General features: G+C 32.9%; 1 protein-coding gene across 1 annotated transcript in view; it reads right to left on the bottom strand.

The window, feature by feature from the left end:
• Nucleotides 1-4,896: 4,896 nt before the first annotated feature.
• Nucleotides 4,897-19,843, bottom strand: part of LOC142354206 (uncharacterized) — an 88,146-nt gene continuing 73,199 nt past the window's right edge. The window contains exon 29 of the mRNA XM_075406460.1: nt 4,897-5,337. Coding sequence (XP_075262575.1) covers nt 4,897-5,337 — 441 coding nt within the window. The remainder of the gene's footprint in view (nt 5,338-19,843) is intronic.

The raw sequence follows: 19,843 nt of genomic DNA, 5'->3' as shown, positions 1-19,843 counted from the left end.
GTTCAGACACTAGTCTCCAATCTAGGCTAATTTGTCATTTTAGAAGCCTTTTTATCATCTCTCATTTTGGCATAATTCACTACATCCAGCGCTGAACTATTGGGAAAACTGTCTCAATGAGGAATAGTTGGCATTAATTAACCCGGGAGAAAATTTCATTATAATTCCATATCATTACTCGCTTTGGGCTGCGCGGCTATTTTTTGCACTTTAACAGATTTCACAAAAAATTTGCTTTAAAATTTGACAAGAAAAGGTAGAATTTTTCTCTAAGTTGTAATAGATTGCTACCAAAATTCCAACATAATACCACAGAGTCGGTACCAAATTGAAAATCCAGTTATTTTTGTGACAGCGAATATTACTAAACTGAAATTGGCCGGATTGCGAAAAAGAAAACTAATCATTTGAAAGTGTTAGTCCGAAAGCTTTTAATAGCGAACTATAATTGAAAAAGATTATGAAAAAAAAATATGCTGAGATTTGTCCGTGCATTTTGCAACATTTGAATTCAGACACTGCTAAAACTTATTGCAATTGTCCGTTTCAAACTCGGCTCGCAGCTGGCTCATAACTTCTTTCGGTTGAAAAACTGCGGTTGAAAAAGTGGATCTTTTCCGTTTGTGTCCCCCCTCCCAGCTTAGTGGGTGCAAATTATTTGCACCCCCGACACAGGTGCCATATTATTACATAAAGATTTATACTGTGTATAATCCCGTTGCACCGTTTCTCGAAAATTTTGGCAAGTTCCCATTTTCTTCCCGCTTTTTTTCTAACATTTCCCACCGGGAAATGCAAGTGGGAAGTTTTTGGGGATATGCAAGTTTAAGTAAGTATAGCCCTAGTCGAACTCCGACGCTTATCTTGCAAGATCTTGCAAGATTCTTGCAAATGACGCTTATCTTGCAAGATCTTGCAAGATTCTTGCAAATGACGCTTATCTTGCAAGATGCAAGATCCGGACGCCTATCTTGCAAGAACCTTGCAAGATCTTGCAAGATAGACGTCGAAAAATGTTCAAGAAAAAAGTGAAATTTTAAAGTCCTATTAACTCAATGATCCTTTTCTCTTATGAGTTCAGACTTTGCCAATGGGAAAAGCGGGGAATTTGAAAGTATCTCACCGGGATCGCCGGGACTTAGGCAATAAGTACGTTTGTGCACCAGTACGCTATGCACCCCCCAGTTACAGAGCACGTGTCATATGACACGTGCTCTGTAACTGGGGGGTGCATAACGTACTGGTGCACAAACGGAAAGATCCCCAAATTTCTAAGATATTTTCCGTTTGTACTCACCCAGTTCTCTATGTACCCCAATTTCTAAATTTTTTCTAAACTCTGGTATAAGCCCTGAATCTCTGATGAACCTTAAAATTGTTTAGGTTACTTACGCGCAGACTGTATCAACATGGTTCAAGTAATGTATAATTTTGCATGACTGTTACAAAATGCCAGTTTTTTTGCAGCCAAATTTCAAAAAGCTCACCGGAAAGATAAGATTGGCATTGAAAACAAAAACTCGCTAAGATTTGAACTAATATGTGTTTTCCTTTGTTCGCAACCAAATTGTAACTCCCCTATGGTATATATATGTATATATATATATATATATATATATATATATATATATATATATATATATAAATATATATATATATATATATATATATATATATACACTGTAAAGGGGTTTTACATTGTATAAAAAGTTGCGACAGAGGGCTAAAGCCCAAAATAGATCTTCAAATTTAATTCACCTACATCGTAACCCATCAAATTTATATATATAAATAAAAAAATTACAGGAGACAGAATTTGAAGAGAACTAAAAGTTTGTCTTTGAATAATTAGCATTACGTTATCAGAAACCTTAAAGTTTTTTTTGCCTGAAAATTTTTGATTGACAGTTGTTATCAAAAACAACTTAATTTGGGTGGGGGTTATCGTTCGAATGTGCTAATAAAAAATGTTGTTTGTTATTTTGATTAAGGTTAAATATATTAGTTTCCTTTGATTGCGAGTGTTTTGTATGATTGTAATTTGTGTTCTGAGGCTCGTATCAAAAATCACTTCCGTTCGTTTTCGACAAAAGAAGTCATGTCAGTGACATCCTCGGCCCCAATTGTAAGATCACGAATTGTTGCTGTACTGTATGATATCGGTGTAAAATCAGCAAGATAAGAAGACAAGATAAGATAATCGATCGCAAATATAATAATCGGAAAAGGAAGTTTGGGAGGAACTAAAGGTATGAGCGACTGAAAGGGGGAAAACGAAATTGAGCAAAAGAATATCCCAAAAATATTTTGGCATGCAATGCTTGACTATTGATCGCAAAACTTAGACATTTGATTTGAAACTTTGCAATAATGTTACTTGTTGCATCAACTATTGGAGACGACTTGACTTACAATTCTATACCTTTTCCTATTGAAAAACTAAAGCATATATTTGCTAGTGAGAACGAAAACACAAAACAAATCATTTGTTTATTAAGACTTTGCTTAGCTTTATGACAGGTCTTACTTTCTCACCATGTGGAGTGTTCAGTTTCACGGAGCGTACTACACCATCTGAACCGGGGTAAATTTCTATAACTTTTGCAAGGGTCCAGAGACCTCGTGGCGTGAAGTCTTCAAGTAGCCAAACCAAATCATTTACCTTGAGGTTTTCAGAAGTTTTGTTCCACTTCGACCTTGTCTGTTGATTAGGGACGTATTCGCGAAGAAGTCTATTCCAAAAATGCAAGGCTAGTTCTTGAGCAGATTTCCATGACCTGGACACGGTGACCTTTTGCGTTTCGAAAAGACCAGGAGGGTAGTTAACTGACGCTCTTCCGAGTAAAAAGTGGTTAGGCGTGAGAGGCAGAGGATCGTTAATTTCACTCGGGACATTAGTTAGAGGTCTAGAATTCATATTGGATTCAATCTCACATACTAGTGTCCACAAAATATCATCTCAAAGGGTTCTTAACCCAATTACTTTGTACAGAGATAACTTGAATATCGCACTAGGCGTTCCCAACTTCCACCGAAGTGTGGAACCGCAGGAGGGTTAAACACCCACTCAATTTCGACCTGCATCAGATGCAAATGACTTGCAAAATCAAGGGGCTTTCTAAGGCTTGCAATACTGGATTGCAAAGAGTTATTTGATCCAACAAAAGATTTTCCACAATCGGAAAAAAAACTTTTTTGGTTTTCTTCTACGGCTTATAAAGCGACGGATGCAATTGATTATTGAATCTGTTGTCAAGTTGACAGCAACTTCTAGATGGACAGCGCGTACTACTAAGCACTTTAAGAGGAGTATGTATCTAGGCCTGTTTCTTCCATGTTCTTTAACTGGAAAGGGTCCTACGAAGTCTAAGCCTGTGGTTTGAAAAACTTGATGATTTTCTCTTGGTAATCTGAACTCTGGGAGGTCAGCCATTTGGAGGGCAGCTGCTTCTTGGATCATACTTCTGCATGGAATGCATTGTCTAACTGTTTGTTTGACTACCGCCCTGCACCTAAGAATCCAATAGAGTTCCATTAATAAGCTTCTAGTTTGTTCTGTGCCACAATGCATGTTTGTCTGGTGAATATGTTTGTTCATTAGTCTAACACTCTGATTGTTTTCATCTAGGATCAGCGGGAAGCGCGCAGTTTCTAGTCTCAATGCTTTAGACAATCGTCCTCGAGCACGCAAGTGCTGGTTATGATCGACGAATGGTGATAATGATAAAATTCTACTGGCGGATGATACTGCAATACCTTTTCTTAAGTTCGAAATTTCCGATATAAAATCTTGATGCTGGGCACTTTTTATCAAGTAATTGTGCGCTTTTGTATAATGTGCTAGTGACAAAATGGATTCCTTTTTTCTGCATTTATCTGCAAACAAGAAGCAAAGCGCTGCAACTCTAAGTAAACGATTCCAGTTGGTGAAACGCGATATGTCAATCTGGCATTTCAGTTCTTTTATTGGATCTTCCATTATAATTTTAACATGTTGAGCAGAAAGTAAATCTTGTTTCGGCCGCGTGTTCTTATTTCGAGACAAAAAGGATGGGCCTAATAGCCAACGTGAGTTGACATTCATCTGGTGAACGTTGTAGCCTCGGGTACCATCGTCAGCGGGACTTCTGGTGGACGAAATGTAGAACCAATCTTGGGCAGAGGAAACGTCTAAAATTTTGGATAGTCTGTTAGCGATGGAGATCCGATGACGAATCTCAGGTGTCCGTAGCCAATACAAAACGGCCGTACTGTCAGACCAAAAAAACTTTCTTATGGATTTCTATATCCATCTCATCTTTGACAAATTGAGCTAGTTGAGCAAAATATACCGCAGCCTGTAATTCCAAATTAGGAATCGTCATCCGTTTTATTGGCGCAACTCTTGCTTTACCAATCACAAATGCGACTGAGACGGATTCGTCAATGTGTTCAATTCGTAGATAACTGACTGCTGATAATGCCAACTCGGATGCATCTGTGAACGTGTGTGGTTCCATTGATGAAATCGGTATCTCGTTAATCAAATTGCGAGGAAGATGTACATCCTGAAAAGACGAAAGTTCCTTTTTCAGATTCTTGAAATCAGAATTCTCATCGAGCTGTAATGGCTTGTCGCATTTTGGACCGTGGTTCCATGCTGCTTGGAAAACTTTGCGGAATCTTGTTGTAAAGGGGGCGATAACTCCTATGGGATCAAAGATGGAAGCAACAAAAAGAAGTAGTTTACGCTGACTCGTTTTTTCGTCGAGTTTGATCTTATGGAACAATTTTTGCTCTATAACAAATGTATCTGCTTCTGGAAACCAGGGCAAACCAAGAACCTTTTGACTTTGTGGTGCGGATGTTTCGGGATTAAGTCGGATATCCGGATTCAGCAGGTCAAGAACTTGATGACTATTTGAATTCCACTGTCAGATTGAAGCCACCAGTAGCAAGAACCTTGCGAGTGTCATGGACAATGTTTGTAGCTTCATTTGGAATTGATACGGCAACAAACAAATCGTCCATGTAAACGTTCCGCTCTATAACCTTTTGAACACTTGGATAAGTTTTTGCATTGTCCTGAGCAGATCCTCTGAGCGCGTAAGATGCTATGCAGGGTGAATCTGTTGCACCAAAAATATGACTTGTGTATTCATAAGTCTCTATGTGTCCACTGTTGTTCCAGATGAAGCGTAAGTAGGGTCGGTCTTTACGGTCGACTTTCACTTGCATGAGCATTTGTTCTATGTCTGCGCACGGGGCAATTCGATTCTCACGAAACCTCATAATGACACCAGTTAAGTTGCCGAGTAGATCTGGCCCTTTCAGTAAATTAGAGTTGAGTGACTGACACTGCAAAATGCTGGAGGCATTTGCAACTCTACGAACCTTACCAGGTTTGTTTTCGTTGGTCACTGGGTGATGAAGCAAAAAGGAGACATTATCTGTTAGAGATTCGGAATCATGAACTTTAACAACGTATCTTTTCTCCAAGTCTGCGTCCAGAGTAACCTGGTAATTTTCTTTTAGTAGGGGATTTTTTGAAAGTTTTTGATGTAATTGATCAAGTTGTTTTAATGCTAATCAAGTTTCGATCAAGTTTTAATTGATCATGTTTTAACTGATCAAGTTTCGATCAAGTTTTAATTGATCAAGTTCGAAGTTGCTAATAAAAAATGTTGTTTGTTATTTTGATTTAGATTAAATATATTAGTTTCCTTTGATTGCGGGTGTTTTGTATGATTGTAATTTGTGTTCTGAGGCTCGTTTCGAATATCACTTCCGTTCGTTTTCGACAAAAGAAGTCATGTCAGTGACAACAGTGCAAAGATTTGAGCTCTGATTCGCATGAGAACTAATTGTACAAAATTAATGGTTGAATTGAATTGAATTGATTTGATTTTGATTGGTTTGAATCCATCTTCACTTCCATAGAAAAAATCAACACAAAAAATAATTTAAGCTCTAGTTTCAATTTGGTTCAAATGATCGGGAAAATTTGCTTTGCGGAGTTAATTGGCGTTTTTCGTTTAGCAAAAATTTTCCGACTTTCTCTATAAAGTTAATTTCTATAGTTTTATAACCTATTTAATTAGAGAGCAAGATTATTGCTCTTTTAAAAAATATTTTCAAAAACAACAAAATTAACAAAAAAAATGAACAATAATAAAATTATGAGAATCTTATTTGTAAATACTAAGTCAGCTATTACAGTATTTAGTGTTAAAAACGGCAATTCAAATTTTCTTAAACCAAAATGTGGAGTCTCAAACTTCACAATAAGTAGCTATGAAAAAAGTAATCAGACAAGGCGGCTCGTTATTGTGCGTTTGCGCTTGATGTTCCCACCCGAGCTCATCTACATTTTTGACTTAATTGTCAACCAAATGAAGAGATAACAAAAAGAGATGTTTGATTTTAAAACAATCGTAACACAACCCATCTACTAATTGAATTACATAAGGCCATGCCTCATTACAGCTCCATTGAGATTTAACATTAAAGAGACTACGAGACAAAAAAAACAGACAACAAAATTAGCAAAAACCAAAATTTCACGGCAAAAACTGAATATCTAAATTTAAAATCACATACTAACATAGTCAAAATGCAGTCAGATAAAGCCTTAACTGCTCAAATTTACTTTTTCCTAACTGTGGCAGAAAAGTTTTTTAATGAGATTATGTAACAAGTCAACAAAGAGAGCGATCAATGAGGCGATATTCAAAAATTAATCAACATTTTTTAAACCAAGAAATGTCAAAATTCTTAAAAATCATTAGTTTTTAACTAAAAAACTGTTGATAATTTACTATGAAGTTATTTCAAAATCAATAAGACCTGTCTTTGGGTAGACTTAGCCATAAAAACGAACTAAAGAACAGCTTTTAAAATTACAAACGATTTCCGAAAACAATAAACTATTGCTTCAATTAAATTCATTAGCTATTATCTGAATAGTATGTATTTTGAATTCAATTCTCATGTCTACCAATTCAGCTGAAGGAATTTTACTGAGAGATTAAATAAGTTTATCTGGGCCAAATTTGAAAGCCATTGGGATCTGTTACTACGCGATTGTTCTGAAAGAGGAGAAAAAGAAACGCAAAAAATGACCACATAAAAAATGTTAAAAAAACGCGTATTGCCCAACAAACAAAGCATCGGTGGCACATAATATCAGTAGACAAGTTTTTTTTTGAAATACAAAAAATTGGATTTGACCTCTCATTGATGAAAGTAAGTTACAATTTGACAAAAAAAACAACAAAAATTGAAAAGTTTGAAAAAGATTTGAAAATATATTTCATAAACTTTAAGACTAAAGTTTATCAACTGACTGCTTCGGGTAACATTATTAATTGAATTCTCAATTAAAAGCATTTTCAGCAATTTTGAGGCTACCTAAAGAACAGAAACAAGCAAAACAGCAATTTCAAGAAAAAAATTAACGGAGAAAAATTTAGAAAACATTAAAAAAGAACTTTTCACAAAAAATTTTCCATGTTCGATTAATTTTTTCACAGCAATGAGATTTTTTTTAATCAATATAAATTCGAAAAATCAAAGATTAACAAATACATAAGAACCACGAAATTTTTGAGAAAACTCGTAGTATCAACGCCACTAAATTCAGTAGCTTTCAACGGAATCCACTAAATACAATAAATTGTACCTCCATAGGATAAAAAGTTTGTTTGGCATTCATATTTCATCGATATGACCCTACAACAAGTTATTGACGATGAAAACAACAACAAAGACAGGCAAAAACCAAAAATTCAGTAGAAAGTTCCAGAAGAAATTAGATCAAAGCAAATTAAATCATAAGCTCTTCTCTGAAAACTTTTTCTATGATCCGTTGAACGTCTTACTTTAACAAATGGGAACTATCAGTAATAGGATAAAATGATCAGATTTCAAAAGGATCCTAAAATAAAAAAAGGTATCTGAAAATTAAAAAAAAATAATGTTAACTAGTGGCTTCGAAGTTTCAAAAGTTATAGGTAGAAAAAAAAAACGCTAACCAGATCATTTTTGGCTGCACTAGAAATAAAAAGGAATTAAGATACTAAGACTGACTAACAGTTCACAAAAAAAAGTTTAAGATTTGTTAATGTTCAAAAAAATTTCGAGAAACTATTTTAAAAGTCTTTTCAGCCATTAAACTCAAAAGTTTTCAGCGGAGGTCATTAACTGCGCTCAGAAAAAACTTGATGGCAAGAAAAAGTTATTTGTCATGCATAGATAATCACTAAGACATCGCAATAAGTCTTAAGACAATGAAAACAACAACAAAAACAGGCGGAAACCAAAATTCAGTAGAAAAATGTGGGAAGAAAATGTCGAAGCCATTTAAGCCAGTAGTTTTTCTCTGAAAACTTTATCTGTGAACAACTTAATGTCTTCATCAAGCCAATAGGATTATATTAATAATACGATATATCCAAAATCTTGAAAAAATTTTGAATTTTTTTGTCAATGAAGTCATGTAACCAATAGTTAGAAGATAAAACCTCTAACGAGATTAATTTTAGTTGCACTATAATGCAAGTTGGTTCTCACAATACTGAGACTGACTAACAGTTCAGGAAAACTTTAGGATTGGTTAACGTTCAAATAAATTTTTTGAAAATTTATCATTGAATTATTTACAGCCATTAAATTCATTAGATTTTAACGGAAGTCAATAAATAGTCTCAAATACGCGCTAATGGAAGTAAAGGGATGTTTGTCATGCATAGGTGTTCAAAAAGACGTCATAACAAAACTTACGGCTATGAAAACAACTCAACAAAAACAGGCGAAAACCAACAATTCAGTAGAAAAGTGCGAGAAGAAAACGTGGAAGCCATTTAATCCATAAGCTTCTCTCTGAAAACTTTATCTGTTATCCAATGAATGTCTCCTTTAAGCCAATAGGAGCTGTCAGTTTAAGGATAATGTGATAAGATTTCAAAAGTAACCAACGATACGGAAATATCCAAAAAAATTTTAAATTTAGAAGATAAAACCGCTAGCCAGATCAAGTTTGTTTACAGTAGGACGCAAGAGGTTGCTGTCATAAGAGAGACTGACTTGCAATTCAGGATAATAGGTTGATGATTTGTTGATGTTCAAAAAACGTTTTCGAAAAATTTGTTTTAAAGACTTAACAGCCATTAGCTGTCCACTCAAAGCACTAGATATATTCACCTAATAGTGCGATATGTTCCTAATTCTAATTACAGAACAAATCGCACTATCAGTCGATGATTCCATCCACAAGACTCAAGAAATTTATTAAAACCTCAAAAATTAAATCAAAACTTCATTTAAAATTACGAAAACTCAGGGCCGAAGCCGAAAAAACATAAGCAATTCCTTGAAAACGATTTTATTGTTCAATGGGCTTCATTTGACTGTAAAGGAGGTTTGTCATTAACGGAACCCCAATACGAAAAGTGACTGGTCTTTAGGTGACTTAAAAAAGCAAAAAAGTGGGAAAGTTTTATAAAAAAAGAGCTCTCAATTATAATTCAAATTTTTTATTATATTGAACCTCCCTATTAGAACAGAACTAATCTCTTTTATAACCTTTAATCTAATAGAAACAAAAAATTGGTTCATTTTTGGCGAGAAATTTAAGTTTGAGTTACTATTTTTAGAGAAAATATTTAATTTGAAGAAAAATCACAATAAAAGTAAAAAAATATCTCATGTTCACACAAAACTTCAATCCTAGATAACTCCTCGAAAAAAACGAAAATCAAATATCTGTTCAGTTTTGAGTTCTACGCTGGACCAGCTTTATAATGATACCACCCACATTTCTCTGCGATGAATATATCGACCGGCCAAAATTGTCTGAACATAAAAAACTCCTTTGAGTGTAAAGTTCCTCCCCACCACAAGTGGGGTCGGAACAATTCATAAGATCAATGACTAAGGATTATCCAGTGCGCAAAAAGCTTAAAAACGGATTTCGATCGAAATGAATATATTAGTATATTAGTTATAGGTCTTTTTCTGATAAATAAACTCCATTTGTTTCAGAAAGTTAAGTTTTAGATTAAGACGGCTCATTTAATAGCACTTTGATCCTCGTCAAAGAGAGTACCGAGCGCTTAGTTGACATGGCTGCATCTTGTTGATATAACAACATGCCCATTGTTTTTCTTTTTATTAATTCTTTAAAATTTGCGCCTGTACTGTTTTTCCCACATAAAAAGACATGCGCTGAACTCGATAGCAACCAGTATTCAGTAAGCGTACCATAGATTAGATAGCTTTTTAAGGTAACCTGTTTTCAATTTTGAAACGTTTTGAAAAGGGAACGAAGTCAATGATCAAAAATTTCAGGTTTAAGGATTGAGCTTTCAATCAACTTGCTTCGATTTCCGTTTCATTCTTCATTGCAGTTACTACAACATCGCCTTGAATATTTTTCTCCGATTTTACGGGATGTGCTATTTTTGAATTTCCTCTGCCATGTCCTATGTTTTATTATATCCAAAATAAATAACAGATGAATGGTTGCATCCTTAATAGCATTTGTGTCAGAGTATAATGTATATCTTTTTCTCAAATCATCTATGTTTTTCTGCTAAAAAATTCTCTTGTCATAGATAAAAGCTCGGTATACAGTTTGTCAGGTTTCATTCACTAGCAATCATGTAAACTGCCGCAGTAATTTTTTTAATTTAGATATAAACTCTGTTTTTTAAACACTTTTTTAAATTAACATACACGTCCTCTCTCTTATTATTTGGCTTGGGAAAATAACTGTTAAAATTTTTCTACATTAAGATATAGCAAATTAGCATACACAAAAAATTTTCACAGACGAAATCACTTTTTTCCCAGGGAAATCATTGGAAGTCGGATTTTTCCCCTATTCGGTGCTTCCTTTTTAATCTTTAATTTATCCACAGGTTACGTTTTCTAGCTGATTACGTTCAGCTTTGCAATAAATCACGTTTCCTATTTTTAACATTCTTATTTTTGACCAATCGCGGACGTTATTCAAAAGATACAATTTAATGTAAAGATATACAAAATTGGTTATATTAAAACAGACTAGATAATTTATAATTTATACTAAAATATTCCTGTATTTGTTCAGTTATCTTCAGAAAGGCTTATATCGAACAATTTCAAGAAGATTATTCGGACAGCACTATACATTTGCGTTCTTTTTTACTAATCCACCTTTAGTTGACATTAATTTGAATATTTATTGAACGGAAATACGTCAGCAGGGAGTTATATGGTAAATTTTTCATTCATTACAATTGTATCATAAAAATAAGTCTGGTTCCTTGCTTTCGTTCCAAAGTTTTAAACGTTAATTATATTCTAGGCAATTTTTTATTTATTTGAACGGCATTATCTGCATAGAACACGTGAGTCCCTCGTATAACTGGTCATTTGCAACTTTATGTATTTGAAACCTATAATTTATGGCATGATTATTAGTTTGTCACACAAGAATCCGGCAAGATCTTGAAAAATTAATATCGGGTCTCAAACTAGGGTGAGCAATATTTCCAAATTTGAAATTGATCTCATCAAAGACATAAAAAATTTGATTATTGAGATGACGTCACAGCAGTACGTTTCATTGAAATGCTGGTATCTACCAATTGATTGATCTGTTTAATGTTTACAGTCATTTGACATTTGTTTGTTTCAATTTTTGTTTGAACCCTGATCCCGTCATTTTTTGCCCATTTTCAATAGAGATTTAATTTTTTTCTTAATTTTTTTCCTTCGAAATTTGTTTAATTTTTAAATGATTGTGCCGTAGTTAATTTTACCGTAGTTTTGTTCAAAGCCACTCGCTTCAATAAGGTTGTGATCACACATTCCAGCAACTTGGCCTTACAGGACGTCATACAGTCGACTCAGTTTGTGTTCAGAGCCTTAAAAGTTTTGATTAAGAACTGATTTACGGTTGTTTTGAATGCAAAATTAGAAACAGCAATATCATTGGAACAAAATTTAATAAGATTGAGATATCCTAACAAATCAAAAAAGGGTTCTAACAATTTGTGTCTCCTATGTTACAATTTTTGGCACCAAAAATGTCATAACTTCAATTGATTTCGAATAAAAGCGTCAAACGAAATTTTGGCAATATCATTTTGCTGTTTTTCTATGCAGCTTGCTATTCTTTTTCTCAACAGTTCGATTCCAACTATATTGATTTCTGTAACGCTCCAGTGATGAATAAGGTGTCCCGCTTTGTCACCCCTATTCATTTAACCCCCTATCAATTAACCCCGATTTATTCACCCCTGTATCATTTAACCCCTCTATCTTTTAACCCCGCTATCATTTCACCCCGATTTTAATCTTTCAACTAAATAAGGATAATTAAATTAGCAATATAATCATTTCGTCATGCCTTGTGGGCCATGGCCATGCCTCAGCGGCCCGTGGGACTTGATATGAAACTATCACAACCGAACATGGGATTAATTTATACACTTAATTATGACAAAACATGCCTTTAATGTTGACTGCTAAGTGGCGGGATGAAATGATAGAGGGGTTAAAAGATAGAGGGGTTAAATGATAGAGGGGTTAAATGATAGAGGGGTGAATAAATCGGGGTTAAATGATAGGGGGTTAAATGAATAGGGATGAAAAGAAGTAGAACCATGAATAATTCCTATTGCTTGGTACTTGAGATGTATTTCAGTAACTAAAACCAAATCCTTCTTTTTTTTAAATATAAAACTTATTTAGTCTTGTTAATTACAGAGTTTTAAAGTTTTGCACAAAAAAAAGTTAATACTACGATTAGTACTACGAAATCAACTAAGCACTTCAACTGAACGTTTGTCACTCTTTTATCATCACCGTTACTATATAAACAGTCTAGATCAATGAGTGTGACGAACACGTAGTCTAAAAACGGCAACGTTAGTTTAAGTAATAGAAATATTGTAATCAAAACGATAGTTGTTTAAAAACATTATAACAATACTTCTTATCGCCCTATCGAAGTTATTCAACAACTCGTTTTTGCCTCTAACTCAGATAAATTCTCGTTTGCTATATCAACTGTAGGGTTATATTTATTTGAATTCACGACGATGTTGGGCATCAATTGGATTGAAACACGACATTCGGTCAAAAACGAGAGAATAACATAACAAAAAACTACTGAAATAAAACCTAACTACCAAAATATGAGCATAAAATGTTTAAACTATTGTACCTGACCAGCAAGCTAAATGAACAGTAGCATCCAAACGAAAAATGTCAGTTTAACGAAACTGAATTCAACCAATTTAATAAAAAATAATCGTTGCTGAAATTATTGAAGCTTTTATGCCGAAGGCCAAATATGATCCAATTGAAAAATACCCATCAAACAATGAAAGAATTTTTTTTGGCCAGTAAAAATAAAGAAAAACTTGTGAAATAAAACAAATACTTTTAAAAAATTAAAAATTGCTTCATTTATTGAACGTTTCTAACTTTCTTGATGATAGAACGTTTGAAATAGTTTTTTGGTATCACTAATCTGTCCAGTAACATTTTACAAGACCGAATAGATTTTTTTGGCCTTTAAAGATTGATAATCTCATCACCTGACAAAAATATTCAAAACATTTGAGCACAATGGCAGTTATTTTTAAATGTTGCATAATTTGCTTTGTGATATTATTATTTTCAAAACCGTTTCGTTGTCTGCAAATTTTATTGAATAACCCCATTTCAAGCCAGGAAAACTTTTGATTGATCCAGAAAGGTTGATAAATTAAACAAAATATTTTATTTTTGTTGGAAAAATTGACAAAAGGCACACTTTATTCAAAAATTTGCTGAAATATGTGATTGCTTTGTGATATTATATTTTCTCAAACCGTACATTTTTGCATTGTAAAACTGTTTTTCAAACCGTTCAATTGTCTCCAAAAATTATCAGATAACTCAATTTGAAGCCTGGAAAATATTTTACTTGTCCCAAAAAATGATAAAAATAAAAAAAAATTGTAATATCATATAGAAAATTTGAAAGAATGCAACTTGAAAAACGTCATAGCTTCAATTGATTTCGAATAAAGTTGTCAAACAAAATTTTTACAATATCATTTTGTTGTGTTTTTTTGTTCTGCGCAGCTCGATTTCAACTCAATTGATTTCTGTAACGCTCCAGTGATGAATAAGTTCACTGGACTGGTAATTGAAATGCATTTCAGTAATTCAAAGCAAAATCTGTTTTTAGAAAAAAAAGAACTTTCTCGGTCTTGTTAATTACCGAGCATTAAAGCTTTGCACCAACAACATGAGCAACACCGTTTATTTACCCCTGGTTACGAGAACAATAATTGCCTAAGTATCCAAAAAAAGTTAATACTACGATTAGTACTACGAAATCAACTAAGCACTTCAACTGAACGTTTGTCACTCTTTTATCATCACCGTTACTATATAAACAGTCTAGATCAATGAGTGTGACGAACACGTAGTCTAAAAACGGCAACGTTAATTTAAGTAATAGAAATATTGTAATCAAAACGATAGTTGTTTAAAAACATTATAACAATACTTCTTATCGCCCTATCGAAGTTATTCAACAACTCGTTTTTGCCTCTAACTCAGATAAATTCCCGTTTGCTATATCAACTGTAGGGTTATATTTATTTGAATTCACGACGATGTTGGGCATCAATGAAATAAAATCTAACTACAAAAATATGAGCACAAAATGTTTAAACTATTGTACCTGACCAGCAAGCTAAATGAACAGTAGCATCCAAACGAAAAATGTCAGTTTAACGAAACTGAATTCAACCAATTTAATAAAAAATAATCGTTGCTGAAATTATTGAAGCTTTTATGCCGAAGGCCAAATATGATCCAATTGAAAAATACCCATCAAACAATGAAAGAATTTTTTTGGCCAGTAAAAATAAAGAAAAACTTGTGAAATAAATTAAATACTTTTAAAAAAATTAAAAATTGCTTCATTTATTGAACGTTTCTAACTTTCTTGATGATAGAACGTTTGAAATAGTTTTTTGGTATCACTAATCTGTCCAGTAACATTTTACAAGACCGAATAGATTTTTTTGGCCTTTAAAGATTGATAATCTCATCACCTGACAAAAATATTCAAAACATTTGAGCACAATGGCAGTTATTTTTAAATGTTGCATAATTTGCTTTGTGATATTATTATTTTCAAAACCGTTTCGTTGTCTGCAAATTTTATTGAATAACCCCATTTCAAGCCAGGAAAACTTTTGATTGATCCAGAAAGGTTGATAAATTAAACAAAATATTTTATTTTTGTTGGAAAAATTGACAAAAGGCACACTTTATTCAAAAATTTGCTGAAATATGTGATTGCTTTGTGATATTATATTTTCTCAAACCGTACATTTTTGCATTGTAAAATTGTTTTTCAAACCGTTCAATTGTCTCCAAAAATTATCAGATAACTCAATTTGAAGCCTGGAAAATATTTTACTTGTCCCAAAAAATGATAAAAAATAAAAAAAATTGTAATATCATATAGAAAATTTGAAAGAATGCAACTTGAAAAACGTCATAGCTTCAATTGATTTCGAATAAAGTTGTCAAACAAAATTTCGAAAATATCATTTTGTTGTGTTTCTTTGTTCTGCGCAGCTCGATTTCAACTCAATTGATTTCTGTAACGCTCCAGTGATGAATAAGTTCACTGGACTGGTAATTGAAATGCATTTCAGTAATTCAAAGCAAAATCTGTTTTTAGAAAAAAAAGAACTTTCTCGGTCTTGTTAATTACCGAGCATTAAAGCTTTGCACTAACAACATGAGCGACAAACTTTAATAGACCCTCTTTGAGCAAACAACAGTTGAATAACTATCCAAGAAATAACAAGTTAGCGCCCATTTATTACTACGAAATCATTTTCGTCATTAGACTAAACGTTTATCACTTTTTTATCATCGCCGTTACTATATAAACAGTCCAGATCAATGAGTGTGACAAAATGTAGTCTCAAAAGCGCAACGTTAGTTTAAGTAATGGAAATTTTGTGCTCAAAACGATAGTTGATTAAAAATTTTATAACAAGTTTCCTATAAACCTATCGAAGTTATTAAACAAATCAGATAAATATTCGTTTGCAATATCAACTTTACGGTTATTTTTATTTGATTTCACGACGACGTTGGGCATCAATTCGGTTGAAACACAATATTCGTTCAAAAAGAAGAGAAAAACATAACAAGAAAACTATTGAATTAAAATCTAAGGAGTAAAATCTTTGCTAAAATCTAAGGAGCAAAGACAATCGTTGCTAAAATTCTTGAAGCTTTTACCAGGAAGACAAAAATTGATCAACTTTAACATACCCATGAACGCTCGAATAAGCTGAAGAGTTTATTGGCCACTATTAATAGAAAAATTATGAAAAATAAACAATATTTTTAAATTTTTGAAAACTGCTTTATTTATCAAACGTTTCCAATTTTGCAATAACAATTTTTTTAAAACAATTTTTTGTCTCTATAATCTTTCCAACAACAACAACCTATAAGATTTAACAGATTTTAATGGCCCATAAAGATTGGTAATCTCACTAACTGACTATAGTTTTCAAAAAAATTGAACACAATTGCAATTTTTTCGAATTTAGCTGAGTTTACATTCGAATTTTTTTATTTTCAAACCGTTTCGTTGTCTCCGTAAACTATCCCGTAACCCAATTTCAAGGCTGAAAAGCTTTTGACTAGTCCATAAAAGTTGATGAAATCAAAAATTATAAAATTATGACTTGTTTGCAAAATTCGTAAAAAGGCATATTACTTCAAAAAATTGCTGAAGTATGTGATATAATGCCATACAAACAGTTTTCTTGCCACTGGAACAAGACATTCTAACCAATTAGAAAATGATTCCAAAAATTGTTGTTTTCAAAGTTGCGATTTTTAGTAAAGGGGCCATTCCATTTTTGAACCAAATTAACAACGGATATTTTGGGCCTATCATTTTGTTGTTTTTCTAAGTTCTTAGCGGTTTTGATTGGTTTCTGTAACGCTCCAGTGATGAATAAACATACTTGAATTGCATTTTTGTAATTCAAACCGAACCCTCCAATTTTTCAAAGAAGTATAATATTTACTTCGTCTCGTTAGTTAATGAATGTTAAAATGTTGCACTAACAAGATCAGCAACTCCGTTCAATCTACCCTAGTTACAATAAATAGCCAAGATAGAGCAGTGTGATAAACACGTAATCCAAAATCCGTAATGGTATGAGTTATGCAACTGTTATATTTGCAAAAAGAGTTGAATAAATACGTTATCAAACGATTATTATTGCACAGTAACTCAAAAATTTTTAGCAACTCGGCTTCGGATCTGACTCTGATTTTTCTTGTTGGCGCTATCAGCCGTGGGGTTATATTTATTTGAGGTCACGACTTTGGGCAGCAATCACTTTGAACCACGACATTCAGTCAAAAACAATCGAAAAAACATAACAGTACAAGTACTGAAATAATATCCAAAGTTCAGAAAAAGTTTAAACAACTGTAGCTGACCAGCAAGCTAATTGACTTTTAAAAATGTTTTTCAAACCGTTCAATTGTCTCCAAAAATTATCAGATAACTCAATTTGAAGCTTGGAAAATATTTTACTTGTCCCAAAAAATGATAAAAAATAAAAAAAATTTGTAATATCATATAGAAAATTTGAAAGAATGCAACTTGAAAAACGTCATAGCTTCAATTGATTTCGAATAAAAATGTCAAACAAAATTTTGACAATATCATTTTGTTGTGTTTCTTTGTTCTGCGCAGCTCGATTTCAACTCAATTGATTTCTGTAACGCTCCAGTGATGAATAAGTTCACTGGACTGGTAATTGAAATGCATTTCAGTAATTCAAAGCGAAATCTGTTTTTAGAAAAAAAAGAACTTTCTCGGTCTTGTTAATTACCGAGCATTAAAGCTTTGCACTAACAACATGAGCGACAAACTTTAATAGACCCTCTTTGAGCAAACAACAGTTGAATAACTATCCAAGAAATAACAAGTTAGCGCCCATTTATTACTACGAAATCATTTTCGTCATTAGACTAAACGTTTATCACTTTTTTATCATCGCCGTTACTATATAAACAGTCCAGATCAATGAGTGTGACAAAATGTAGTCTCAAAAGCGCAACGTTAGTTTAAGTAATGGAAATTTTGTGCTCAAAACGATAGTTGATTAAAAATTTTATAACAAGGTTTCCTATCAACCTATCGAAGTTATTAAACAAATCAGATAAATATTCGTTTGCAATATCAACTTTACGGTTATTTTTATTTGATTTCACGACGACGTTGGGCATCAATTCGGTTGAAACACAATATTCGTTCAAAAAGAAGAGAAAAACATAACAAGAAAACTATTGAATTAAAATCTAAGGAGTAAAATCTTTGCTAAAATCTAAGAAGCAAAGACAATCGTTGCTAAAATTCTTGAAGCTTTTACCCGGAAGACAAAAATTGATCAACTTTAACATACCCATTAACGCACGAATAAGCCTGAAGAGTTTATTGGCCACTATTAATAGAAAAATTATGAAAAATAAACAATATTTTTAAATTTTTGAAAACTGCTTTATTTATCAAACGTTTCCAATTTTGCAATAACAAAATTTTTAAAACAATTTTTTGTGTCTATAATCTTTCCAACAACAACAACCTATAAGACTTAACAGATTTTAATGGCCAATAAAGATTGGTAATCTCACTAACTGACTAAAGTTTTCAAAAAAATTGAACACAATTGCAATTTTTTCGAATTTAGCTGAGTTTACATTGTAATTTTTTTATTTTCAAACTGTTTCGTTGTCTCCGTAAACTATCCCGTAACCCAATTTCAAGGCTGAAAAGCTTTTGACTAGTCCATAAAAGTTGATGAAATCAAAAATTATAAAATTATGACTTGTTTGCAAAATTCGTAAAAAGGCATATTACTTCAAAAAATTGCTGAAATATGTGATATAATGCCATACAAACAGTTTTCTTGCCACTGGAACAAGACATTCTAACCAATTAGAAAATGATTCCAAAAATTGTTGTTTTCAAAGTTGCGATTTTTAGTAAAGGGGCCATTCCATTTTTGAACCAAATTAACAACGGATATTTTGGGCCTATCATTTTGTTGTTTTTCTAAGTTCTTAGCGGTTTTGATTGGTTTCTGTAACGCTCCAGTGATGAATAAACATACTTGAATTGCATTTTTGTAATTCAAACCGAACCCTCCAATTTTTCAAAGAAGTATAATATTTGCTTAGTCTCGTTAGTTAATGAATGTTAAAATGTTGCACTAACAAGATCAGCAACTCCGTTCAATCTACCCTAGTTACAATAAATAGCCAAGATAGAGCAGTGTGATAAACACGTAATCCAAAATCCGTAATGGTATGAGTTATGCAACTGTTATATTTGCAAAAAGAGTTGAATAAATACGTTATCAAACGATTATTATTGCACAGTAACTCAAAAATTTTTAGCAACTCGGCTTCGGATCTGACTCTGATTTTTCCTGTTGGCGCTATCAGCCGTGGGGTTATATTTATTTGAGGTCACGACTTTGGGCAGCAATCACTTTGAACCACGACATTCAGTCAAAAACAATCGAAAAAACATAACAGTACAAGTACTGAAATAATATCCAAAGTTCAGAAAAAGTTTAAACAACTGTAGCTGACCAGCAAGCTAATTGACAAGTGCCAGTCAAACAAAAAATTCACAATTTAGAGAAACTAAAATAAACCAACTAAGTAAAGAAGATAACTGCTGCTGAAGTTCTTGAAGCTTTACACTGAAGGCCAAATATGATCCAATTAAATAAACCCATCAGCCCACGAATGA

The sequence above is a fragment of the Convolutriloba macropyga genome, chromosome 15 (genome assembly GCF_964194025.1).
Source record: "Convolutriloba macropyga chromosome 15, txConMacr16.3, whole genome shotgun sequence".
Lineage (NCBI taxonomy): Eukaryota > Metazoa > Xenacoelomorpha > Acoela > Convolutidae > Convolutriloba > Convolutriloba macropyga.
This window is presented reverse-complemented; position numbering and strand designations above follow the sequence as displayed.